This window comes from Lagenorhynchus albirostris, chromosome 6 (genome assembly GCF_949774975.1).
Source record: "Lagenorhynchus albirostris chromosome 6, mLagAlb1.1, whole genome shotgun sequence".
Lineage (NCBI taxonomy): Eukaryota > Metazoa > Chordata > Mammalia > Artiodactyla > Delphinidae > Lagenorhynchus > Lagenorhynchus albirostris.
The window spans coordinates 7,330,717-7,343,879 of NC_083100.1; the positions used below are offsets into that span (position 1 = coordinate 7,330,717).

The 13,163-nt window shown below is 37.3% G+C and overlaps 1 protein-coding gene across 7 annotated transcripts in view; it reads right to left on the reverse strand.

The window, feature by feature from the left end:
• Positions 1–13,163, reverse strand: part of GIGYF2 (GRB10 interacting GYF protein 2) — a 124,481-nt gene that overhangs the window by 101,340 nt on the left and 9,978 nt on the right. For 4 of the 7 annotated variants that reach the window (XR_009541013.1, XM_060151830.1, XM_060151832.1 and 1 more), the window contains one exon: positions 569–654. Coding sequence is in view for 6 of the 7 variants with exons in the window: in XM_060151830.1 (XP_060007813.1) it covers positions 569–609 (41 nt within the window). In the remaining variant the exon portion in view is untranslated. Of the gene's footprint in view, positions 1–568; positions 655–10,272; positions 10,376–13,163 lie in introns of those variants that run through there. The other 3 variants (XM_060151835.1, XM_060151837.1, XM_060151836.1) reach the window with 2 other exon arrangements.

Below are 13,163 nucleotides of genomic sequence, written 5' to 3' on the forward strand. Positions count from 1 at the left end.
AAATTCCATGAGAATTCCATATTCGGGGTCCAAACATATCTGTAAGAGACTCAAAGGTCAATTAATTATTATGGAAATGCTAACCCGATCCTAAATGGGATGTTAATAGCCAGTGTAATTCTGGATCACCTGCCTAGCCCATCAATAAAATAAAACTCAAATAATAATTTAATAAAAACTATTTTTTCAAATGAGTCTATGAATAGCCCTCACAAACAAACATTGTAGCAGAAAGCATACACACATAAAAATGTTACAATTATATAAAGTTATATATGCACCTAGATAAGGGCTCAAGCACAAATAATTTACTAGGGTGGTGGGACTCGGGGGAGTTTTAAATCCATTACCATTACACAATCAAAACAGGAAGATTTTTTAATAAAGTATAAATGCGGTCACTAAGCAAATATAACTTATTCCGAGACTAGCTATACTGTTTCCAAGCAGGCACATAAAGCAAAGTCTCAAAAACATGCACATTTTATAAACCCCCCAACACGGGCACAAACACCTACTACTGTGCTAGTCATCCAATATCGAACAGGATGAGATTCTGAAAACTCACCATTCGGGCCCGAAGTTCAGCGTCTGCGTTTCCGCTGCCATTCTTTTCCGTATGTTTACAATAGATTTTTATTTGAGGAGAAACCTGTTAAAGAGAAAAATATCTCCATACAGTTGGTCAAGACTAAATGCAGAATTCCAGCCCAGAAAGTATAGTTAGGGAGTGTGTTCTGCTTGTGGCTCCTCTCAACCAGTCACCAGAATGAGGTCTCTTAATCCCTATTTATAACAATATAGCAGGCAAAGTAAAAATGAATAAATCCACCTTTACATCCCAATTCACCATCTTTTTATGTTTACGTGGGGAAAGGAGGCATGGTACAAGATGATGCTGGTGAGATAGGTGGTAGAAGACCATGCAGGGCACTGGGGACCAAATTAAGGATTTCTTTTTTTAGCCTTCGAGCAATGGGGAGGGAATGAAGGGTAACAGATTTACATTTTAATTTGTGTTACTCCCTTGCAATGGCTCTCCCATCACCATGAGGTGTATCAAAGATTCTCCTTACCTATCTCACAGCTTCCGCCACAACTCTCCTCTCCCCACTGTCTGCTTAGCCCTTTACACTCTAGTGATTCTTTAAAAGTGACCTTGGACCATCAAGTTAAAATAATAAGCTAACCAATTTCATGAGTGATCCATCAAGAGCAATTTCAAGATATCCGATCTTTAAGTGAAGTAAGTCAGAAAGGGAAAGACAAATACTGTTTATTACTTATAAGTGGAATTTTTAAAAAGCCAAACTCATAGAAACAGAGAGCAGAGTGGTGGTTACCAGGGGCGGGGGGTGGGGGAAATGGGGAGATATTGGTCAAAGGTACAAACTCCAGTTATAAGATTAACAAGTTCTGGGGAATCTAATGTACAGTGTGGTGATTATAGCTAATAATACTGTATTGTATACCTGAAAGTTGCTAATAATACTGTATTATATACCTGAAAGTTGCTAAGTTGCTAAAAAGAGTTTCTTTTTCACAAAAAACGAAATGGTAATTATGTGATAGAATGGAGGTGTTAGCTAATTCTATGGTGGTAATCATTTTGCAATATATAAATGTAGCAAATCAACACATCTGACACCTTAAACCAACACAATGTTATGTCAATTATATCTCAATAAAGCTGAAAAAAAATGACATGAGAGTTTAGAAAACAGAAAATACTGTAAACATTGTAACATACTGTTAATATGTCCAAGATGTATCACATCGCCCTGATTGTTGCTGTTTAAAAGATCTAAAAACAATAAACTAGAAATTGGTCTAAAACACAGAAACGGCAAAGTAAAAATGTGCTAACGTCCAGAATCAGCTATTTATCTGCCCTCTTCCTGGAAAGTATTTCTGGCCCCGTGTCAACCATGTGGGTTCCAAGGAGATTCCCATGTTCTTACTTAACCCTGATTACCTTTTGCCTGGCCAGACAAGCGTGCACACCAGACCCAAGCTGAGATCAACCTAGTGCCCTCCCCACCTCATACTGATGATTCCAAAAAAACATAAGGCATATGGTTTTCACACTTTAAACTCTCTGGAACTGGAATGCATCTTCATCAGTGCCATGCTACAACTGCTACCGGCCCACAAGGGAAGCTGGGTCACAGCCATCATTGTCCGCACAAGGGTGAAACATGGTCAGAGCCGCTCCTTATCGTCATCCTTGTACCCGATTTTAAGTGCTGCTTAAAACACCTTCAAAAAGATCATGCTATGATTCTAAATTGAAACGTACTGTGTAACAGAAAAGAAAGCAAATACAGCAATAGGATATTAGTGAAGTAACTCTTCATCACTGGAGGAATGATTGCAAGTGCTTTGCAGAACCTGAGAAAGGAAAAAAAACCACATGAAGATAAGCTTGTTGTGGTTTGCTAGTGAGACTTGACACTGCACAATCCATGTGGCCACATGCAGCAGCCCTGAAGTATTTAGAGGAAAAATTAAACAGTTCAGACTGCTTTTAAGAACTTCACAAGCACCAAATCACTGAATTTTAAATCAATGAGAGAATAATGGAGCACTCTCTTAAGAAATGCTTCATCGCCAACACCCTTAATGACATGACACTACACGGGTGGGGAGAGGGAAGAAGAAGGAGACTTCTACAGTCCTAAGTTTTTCACAATTTAGAAGAGTCAGACTTAATGTGTAGAAAGCTGAAGAATATCTTAACCAATTTATTTCACTTTTATTTTCCTTTTTATATATGCACAAAATATATACTATATAATAAAAATCTATTAGCCTTATTTGCTAAATAAGTTTAAAAGAATTCTTTTTCAAAATGTAAAATAAAAAGTCTAAGTAATTAAAAAACTGCGCCAGCGTTTACTTGGCAGTATGATTTCTTTCTAAGTAATATATAAAACGAAGAAGCTCACAACTGATGCATGTTAGATTCAATTAAATTATGGTACATCCCAAATGAAATCACTTGTCAAAGTAGTGATAAGTCAGGTAAGGTGCCCACTGTAGATTAGGACAAGTATCCTGCTTAAAAATCAGCTGTGTAAACTTATTTAGCATAAATCAATTCAGTGTGCTTTAAAAAAGTACGTGGACCTACTTGGCTAACAAGCAGACCTGTAGAGACTACAACTATAAGATTTTATTGTAACACAAAACATCCTGAAGGAGTGTTTTTAACCACCATTTTAAACTCCACATAGCCAAATGTTTTATATTCAAACCCCTATGGACTTTGGACTTTGACCACTGGAAAACAGCTCTGAATTAATAAAGCAGGTCCAGATTTGAACCAGACTGCATTTATAAAGCAAGTGAATCTCAATTAAAAACTGAATTATTTGTGATATTTGTGAAAATACTAAAATCATTCTTAGAGATTTAATATTCTTTTCCCCTTTTAATTACTACAAGGCTACACAGGTCATGGAAATACAAACTCCAGGGGCGCCATTACCACAAAGGATGCAAATGGAGCCCCTAGAGTTGTGTTGTGCAGGCAGTGGTCTTGAGTTACAGAAGCCCTGGATGCAGGCAGCACCTAAAGATCATCGAGCAAGGAAACCTTTATCACTCATTCCACCTATAAACCTTTAGGTAGAGACAAAATACCATACAGCAAAAACATTAAAAGCTCAGAAGTTTTAATGCCTTGAGCTGGGAGCCTAACCACCATTTACTACTTCCTATGGTAAGAGTTTTTTCTGGAGAACTTTTAAGAACCTAGAATAATAATCCAAGCAATTTAATTATCAACTAAAGAGACCTACGTTACTCAGAATGGTGTTCTGCTCATTCTCCTTTATGAATTAAAGCAGGAAATCTAAAAGCTATGACTGAAGAAATCTAAACATTTGAAGTACTGTAACTTCTAATCCTGAATTCCCCACCCCAGATTGCTCCTTCCAAATCAATTTAAATGAGCCCAGTTCTAATGTATTTATTTATATGTACTGGAGGGATTGTCTTACACGATGTCTTTGAATTATAAATTATTTGGAATGGAAAGTGGGACTTATTTCTCAACTGCCCTTTCTAAGGATGCAGTGAGGTATCAAAATTAGCATAGGCTTTGCCGTCACTTAAACCCCACCAAGCTAAATGTTGTCAATTCAAACCCCCCGCAGACTTGTGACCAATTAGAAAACAGGTCTGAATTTTTATAGCAAATCAGGATTTGAGCCAGACTCTGGAGGCTGTGCTCCCACCATGCTCTTCTGCCTCTTTAGACTGCATTTTCTTGAAACAATTTCCTTCCTTTTCCTCCACGACCAGCAATATACTGATATATTTTTCCTATCTTCACTTCCTTCCTATTTAGTCACCATTCCCCAAAAGCTTCTCTCCTTTTCTAACTTCCCTCAGCGTACCCATTGTTTATTTAACTATAAATTCTGTGTAGATACTGTCTTGAGTCTTACTTACAATGGCGTTCTCTACCGACACTTCGGGTAGAACTCTGCCTGCTGAATCATGGGGGATCTAACATAGAACATGCAGTGGAGGTGCTGTCATAGCAAGAGCAACCAAAAATTCTTCCACAAATTTCTGAACTGCCCCCCATCCCTGCTGTGAATTACATATTTGACTTTTTTCTCCCATGACCTACGTGGCTTTCCAGCAGCCTGCTCCTCCCAGATATCCATCTAACAACAACTGATCAAGGTACCACTGTTTTCACCATCCACTGATCAGCCAGGTTCAAAAGCCTAGTCATCAGAAATTCATTCCTCTTCTCTATCCCTCATATCCAATCATTTTGCCTGAAATTTGGTCAATTCCTCCTTCAAGATTCCTTCTGCATTCTGCTTTCATTATAGCCAAACATCTGTTAACTCATGTCTGGATTATTACAATAAAATTCTAATCTGCTTCCCTGACTCAGCCTCTGATTACATCCAATAAGATCAATCTTTCTAAAGCACTGCTCTGGTCATGCCTACCCTTCTTTATAACAGTCACTAAACCTACTGTGTATGGTCAAAAATCCTCATATTTTCAGCTTCCCATCAATCTAACAATCTGCACCTTCTCAACTCAATCTCCCACTGTTTCACCTCCAAACTCAAAGCCAGATGATAACTTTCTACTTCTCTACTGCATTCTTCTTCTGTGGTTCTGGCTCATGCCATTCCCTTACCCCAGAAGGCTCACCCTCCCTCCTTTACAGTGGCTTATACAAAACCAAGGATCCATTCAAATAAACACTCCATAAAATATTTCCCAAAGTAGAAGAAGGAAAATCTAAACAAAGGGTGCAGAAATGGAATGGAATCTATAGCATGCAATACTGGCAGTGGGGTGCTTTTTGAATCTGTATAGAAAAGCTTTAAAGGAAAGAGAAGACAGAAAAGAATCAAATTTGGGAGGAAGGACACACCGTTTTGGACAAAATGAATGTGAGGTGCCTGAGGAGCCATCCAAAAGACCATAATATACATACACCTGAAACTCCAGTGTAGAGTCAGGATAAGAGACATAGATTTGGAAGTAAATCTACAGAATTGAAATCAAAAATTCAATGAAACTATCCCAAAGTAGGAATCAAGAAGGGACAAACTCAAGAGACAAGAACAAAGCCTCTGCAAACACTGTGCAGGAGGATACGGGAAGGAAAAAAAAGACCATGTAGTTAGGTATCTCTAGCCCTAACCTTTCACCTAAAATCAAATTCACTGACTCTAGCTTTCTCCACATTCACCTTACCTGAAGCAGAAAGCAGAAAAAGCTAGGTTCTTTTTGGGGAGATTATCCATTTGCTCAATAAGGCTAAAAACTAAAGTGAAATTTGGTAAAGCAATGGTCATATCACAGAAGTCTTTGTATTTTATATCTCAAGAGCAATGAAAGGCTATGAAAAGATTTATGCAAGAAAGTGTCCAGGATGAAATGTGCACTGCAGAAAGATCATTCAGGATGCCAGGAAGAGAATGGCATCAGGAATGAATGAATGAATCAGGAAGAGAATGAATCAGTAAGAGCTAAAGAGAAAGGAGGGGCGTTATAAATCCAACAGATTGTATGTATCTACATACCAGTAGAGAAGAGACAACAGTAATGATTAATAAGTATATTCACTAACATGAAAAAATGTCAACAATATGTTAAGTGTTCAAGACAGGTTATAGAATACAGAGAATATAATTATATTAAACACATTTTAAAATACATTCTTAGTGGGTACATATAGATATGCCCACAGATGTTCATATTCTGAATGGTGGAATTATGAGTAATTCTTTTCCTAGTAAGTTACTAATTTGTGTTAACAAAGATAGCACTGGCAAAGAAAAAAAATGGACAAATTCAGAAGTTTCAAATATTGAAGTCAAAAAAGAGAAAGACTGAAAAATCTTCATTAACTCCCACAGTGAAGTCATTGTTGACTTAAGAGTACAGTTATAGAAGTGTGGTGAGGGACAGAGCCAGACTTCAGTGGTTGGGAGGTGAGGAAAGGCAGACTACAAATGCAGTCAACTTCTAGAATCTTAGCTGCGAAAAGGTGAAGAGAAATGAAGCAGAGTAGAAAGAAAATTTCCCCTTTTATTTTAGATGAAAATATCCTAATGGAAAAGTACTAATAGAATTAAAAAGTAAAGAAACAATTTAATAAAAATATGATAGAAATGAAGCTCTGAGAAGGCAGGGTGGATGGGGCTTCAGAGAACAAATGGAGAAAAAAACTATCCCTATCCACTTGTGACAAGAGCAAAGTATGTCCAAATGACTTAAGATACGTGCAAATTTATTTTTGTGGGGTTTTCTTTGGGGAGGTGGGGAGGAAGAGTAAGCTGTGGGGAATTCACATTGATGGCCTCAATTTTCTCAAAGCAGTAGGCAAATGACAGAGCAGATGACAGGGTAAGGTTTGAGAAGAATGAAGAAAAGTTAGCTGCTGTGATCTACAATAGTATTGTTTTTTAAAAAAATAAACTTTATTTAGGAATAATTATGGATTTATAGAAATGTTACAAAGACATTACAGAAAGTTCCCTCAGTTTCCCCTAATATAAACAACTTACATTACCACAGTACATTTGTCAAAACTAAGACACCAACATTGGTACACCACTAGTAACTAAACTCGGATTTAACCAGTTTTTCCAACAATGTCCTTGTTCTGTTCCAGGATCTAATCCAGGACACCACACTACAGCTAGCTACACTAGTTCTGAAGGCCCAATCAAGATGGAGATGGCACCTATCTGCATGGTTGTGGGCTTCTTTCTCCAACTTAGCAGCCTGAGTAGAGGGCAGAGAGAGCTAACAACAGGACTGAACCTGGGTTAGGATTTTGTCAACACAGTAAACAGAAGAAAAAGAGGGCAAAGTGGAGGATGCTGGCAAAAGTGTGATTGAAGCACAGTGAGGAAGGAAGTAAAAACAGAAGATAGTTTACAAATTTGAGATGTTGGAATGTCAAAAAGCAAGTATAGCAGGAATAAAAATGAAAGCACTAGACAAATTAGAGATGGAGGTAAGTCAAGGAACCAGGAGCCTGGGAAGATTGGATCAGTCATCCTATGGACTCTGAAGTAACTTCCAGATAATGGCAGAGAGAATAAAGAAGAAAATGAAGGATGATGCCCCAGGGTCTATATCTGATAACGAGGGGAACAGACAGTTGTATTGTCAGACAGCATGAACTTCAGAGGAAAAGAGATTTTGCAAAAAGGAGGAGAAACAATGGCTAAAGTGACTATACCTAATCTATCATCTAAGCTAGAAAATGTCTGTGTGAAAGAGAGATTAATAATTACATAGAGACAACAGGAGCATTTCAGGCTGAATGGTCATCTGAGTAAAGAAACAGAACAGGCATGTGAATGGAAGAGGATGAAGATCCTGATGCTGCCTGCTGATTCACCTACCACTGTGCAGGAAAACAGTACTGATAACCTAAGAGGGATAAAGGGAAGGTAAAATTATCAGGGCAAGATGGGCTTCAGTTACCTTAACATCACTGAAAAACATACTTTGAATAGTTTAACACATGGAGAGGTAATAACACTCTCAACCTCCCTATTTTGGCCTCTATTCTCCTTTGGCTACTCCAATTCTAAGGATAAGGACCTCAGAGAAAGGTCTACCCTCAAATTTTAAATAGAGTTGACTTAAAAACAGCTGAGAGAATATTTCTACATACCTGCTATTTCAGACCTTGTCCACTATTCAAAATTCCTTATAAGTGAATTCAAGTAATATATTTCTTCTGCAGTTAATACCAGAAAGTTGGTCTTCTTCAATAAACTGCATCCTGTGCCTGACAATGAACTTTATTTAATCTGGCCTTTTTGTCAACTTTTTAAAAACTAAGCTAAATCACTCCTCACTAGCAATTATTTTACCTCTGATTACTAGTATATAAGTATTTTTCTTTTTTTCTGTATATTTTTCTAGTTTTCCTGACATCCTCAGCTCCTCTTTGGGACCTCATCTATTTAGAGGAAAAGGAGCATGAGGTCTGTAATGAACTCTCAAATGGAACAGAAAAAAATTACATAAATTTAAAATTGTATCAAAAATTATATACATACATATTGCATATAAGGAGAAAGAAAAAAGAAAATGAAAGATAAAGTAAATACAAGGAAATGTTAAAAACTGGTGACCAGGGAATTCCCTGGCGGCCCAGTGGTTAGGACTCTGTGCTTCCACTTTAGGGGGCACAGGTTCAATCCCTGGACAGGGAACTAAGACCCAGCATGCTGCGCGACCAAAAAAAAAAAAAAAAAAAAAACTAGTGGGCTTCCCTGGTGGCGCAGTGGTTGAGAGCCTGCCTGCCAATGCAGGGGACGGGGGTTCGTGCCCCGGTCCGGGAGGATCCCGCATGCCGCGGAGCGGCTGGGCCCGTGGGCCATGGCTGCTGGGCCTGCACATCCGGAGCCTGTGCTCCACGGCGGGAGAAGCCACAGCAGTGAGAGGCCCACATACCACAAAAAGACAAAAAAACAAACAAAAAAAAGAACTAGTGACCAAACTGGGTGAAGGGCATATGGAAAGTCTAAGTAATTTTTTGCAACTTTTCTGTAAGTTTGAAATTATCTCAAAATAAATTTTTTTAATTGTAGTATATTTACACAACAAAATACTCACCAACAAAAAAGAAAAGAACCAACTACTGATAACTGCAACAATATTACATGAATCTCAGACACTGTATCCAGCAAAAGAAGCCAGTCACCAAAGAATATATACTATATGATTCCTATAATGTTCAACAGGCAAAATAATCAATTTTGACAGATGTCAGAACACTGCTCACCATGGAAGTAGGGACTACTTACTGGGAAGAAGACAACGGAATCTTTTGGGGTGCTAGAAATGCTCACTATCTTGATTTAGGTGGTGACTACAGAACTATATGCACATGTAAAAAATTTTCCAAGGACTTACCTGGTGGTCCAGTGGTAAAGAATGTGCCTTACAATGCAGGGACGCGGGTTCGATCCCTGGTCAGGGAACTAAGATCCCACGTGCTGCAGGGCAACCAAGCCCACATGCCACAACTACTGAGCTCGCACACTGCAAACTACAGAGCCCACGTGCCCTGGAACCCACTCACTACAACTAGAGAAGAGAAAACCCGCACGCCACAACTAGAGAGAAGCCCGCGTGTCACAACGAAGATCCCGCACACCGCAACTAAGATCTGATGCAGCCAAAAATAAATTAAATAAATAAATAATAAATCTTTTAAAAAGAAATTTCCAACTATACACTTCAGATTTGTGCACATATTTACTATATCTTATACCTCAATTTTAAAAAGGTTAAAATAAACCATAAATGATTTAGCTAGAGGGAAAAAAACCAAGTACGATTAAAAATATTTTAATAGACATGAAACAAAACTATTTTAAATGCAAATCTTCTGATAAATATTAAATTCACTCCCTACTTAAATTTCTGTCGTTAAAAAATTTTTGTACCACTATCTTGATAAAATAATCTGTATATCTGTCGACTCTTTTAAGACCATAAACAAGTCCACATTCAAATGAACCAAGACTCAGTCACTAGGCTAAAATATGTAGGTCTCAGATGCATTTTTTTCAAACTTCAGAAAAAGGCTAAGTGAAACAATGAAAAGAAAAGGTCCAACCATGAGAGGGGAACCACATATAGCACATCACTTATAATTGTATAAGACAGTAAGCAATCTTGTAAAAACAGCACATTCACTCAACAGACTACAGGTACAATAATGTCTGCACACAAAAGTATAATTATACATACAGTCAACCCTTGGTACCCGAGGGGGACTGGTTCCAAGACCCTCTGTGGATACCAAAATCCAGGGATGCTCAAATCCTTTACACTCAGCCTTCCACATCCAAGAATATGGAACCCGTGGATACAGAGGGCCAACTATGTCATAAATAGACAAAGAGAACATAAAAGTAAAGAAATGTTCATGAGGTGGGATTAATGATTTTTTTCTATTTCCATAATTTGCAGTAATATTCTTCAATTACTTTAACAACAATGTGTATCTTAACATCCACAAGACCTCCCGTTTGAAATATTTTTACAGCCCAAACATAAATGTCAAAGAAAGTTAACTTCTTTGGAACATTAACCTGGTTTAAAAAAACAATTTTAAGGTACAAAAATAAAAGGAAATTCTCCTCCCATCTATTATAGCAGAAAACACATTTTCCTTCTGCACCCATTTGTATGACAATACCAGATGTCTTCATTTTAAACATGCAAACTTTTAAAAAACGATCTGTTAACATATCTACTAATGATAAAACTTCATGGAACAAAATCAGGCTTCCATTATTCACTTTATTACTAAACATTTATCTTAAAGAACTGACAGGACTTCCCTGGTGGCGCAGTGGTTGAGAGTCCACCTGCCGATGCAGGGGACATGGGTTCGTGCCCTGGTCTGGGAAGATCCCACATGCCACGGAGTGGCTGGGCCTGTGAGCCATGGCCGCTGGGCCTGTGCGTCTGGAGCCTGTGCTCCGCAACAGGAGAGGTCACAACAGTGAGAGGCCCACGTACCGCAAAAAAAAAAAAAAAAAAAAAAAGAACTGACAAAGAACTCCCCTCACACCCCAGGAAGCCAGAATTGTCTACATCTCTCTGGATCGCACATTTTTATATGAAACTTTGCAAAATACTATTTATTTCTATGTTAATTATCCTTTTCATGGAATATCTTCAAAAAAATTATAGATGCTCTGTTGGCTTTTCTCCTCATCCTAAAAAGAATTTAAATTCCTAATTTACAGTGTTGAAATAAACACTGCAATCCAAAACAGTCTGAATCACTACCCATTGCCATGAAACTAAGGTCAACTTTATTCCTAACAGCCACAAAGCAAGATAAATGGATAAACACCATTATAATGACCATACCTTGGAATATCCTCATCAATAAACACACCTAATTACTGATACATGCCGCAACATGGATGTATCACAAATATTACGCTGAGCAAAAGAAGCCAGACCCAAAAAGAATACATACTGAATAATTCCATTTATATAAAATTGTAGAAGAGGCAAAATTATCTATAGTCACAGAAAACAAATCAGTGGTGGGAGAGGGGAAATGACTGCAAAAAAGAAGGAGGAAAGTTCTGGGAGTGATGAAAATGTTACCTATCTTGACTGTGGTTTTGGTCCCATAAGTATATACACTTGTCAAAACTCATCAAGATGTACACTTAATACAAGTATACTTAAAATGAAGGTATTTTATTGTATATAAATTAAACCTCAGAAAGTTAATTTTTAAAAAGACTAAGCTTACTAAAAGCAGACTGCCTCCCTCAAAAAGCAATGCATTTCAAGACTAACATTTTATATTTCTTTTATGTTAAACTGCCTTTCTTTAAATCTATTAAAATTGATGTTAAATAAAGTTTTGGATAATATTTAAAACTGAGAAACACTCTCTAGAACTGTGCCATCTTACATAGTACCCATTAACCGTATGGGTCTATATCAAGTTAAATTAATTAAAATTTAAAATCTAGTTCCTTGTGGGGGAGGGAAGAGAGTAACTTTACAGTGGACAAACCTGACAAAGTATGAAAGTCAACCAAGTATCAAAGTTAATGTTAACAGTGATAATCAATCAATATTAACAGTTATAAATCAGTATATGCTCTTGATATGATGTGATGAAAATGGCACTTTGCCTCTGTGGTCTTCCTCCCAAAAACCCATGACCCATAACCAGGAGAAAAAAATCACACAAATTCCAACAGGGAGGCATTCTACAGAACGCTTAATCAATACTCCTCAAAACTGTCAAGATTGTTAAAAACAGGGAAGTCTGAGAAACTATCACAGCCAAGAGGAGCCTATGGATAACTGACTAAATGTAATGGGATGTCCTGGATGGGATCCTGACATAGAAAAATAAACTCAGGAAAACTAAGGAAATCTGAATAAACTATGGACTTAGTTAATAAGCAATACTGGCTAACTAATTGTAACAAATGGACAACAGTAACATAGGACATCAACAATACAAAACCTGGGTGTGGTATACATGGGAGCTCTCTGTACTATCTTCTCAATTTCTCTGTGAATCTAAAACTGTTCTTAAAAATAAAACCTGTAAAAATAAGAGGACTTGAGTTGTAATAAAAAAGTAAAGGTTTTTTACATTTTAAAAAATGCGATTCCCTCAGTCACACTAACCACACGTCAAGTGCTCCACAGTCACATGTGGCTAGTGGCTGCAGTATTTGACAGTGCAGATTTATAGAACATTTCCATCACAGCAGAAAATTCTGTGGGACAGCGCTGGTGCAGAAGACTATTTTTATGGGACCATTTTAGAAGAGTATTTTATAACTGAGTGCAACTTATGAATAAATTTGTATCTACCCAGAATTAAAAACCCTCACTGAAATCTAAAAATCCTCAATGATATGTTTATTCCAGTTTCTATTTCAAACAACTCCTTTTTTTTTGAAAACTCTTTTTAAAAAGTTAACGTAATATCAATATATATAAATGTAATACTGAAAAATGTTCCACTCCCCAGAGCAGCAATTCCCCAAAACACTTTCAAGATATCCAAGATGGCAAAACTGTTAATACTAAGATATTCTTTGCTTTTTCACTATGTTGGCACTGCACTAATCATGGGTAAAAGT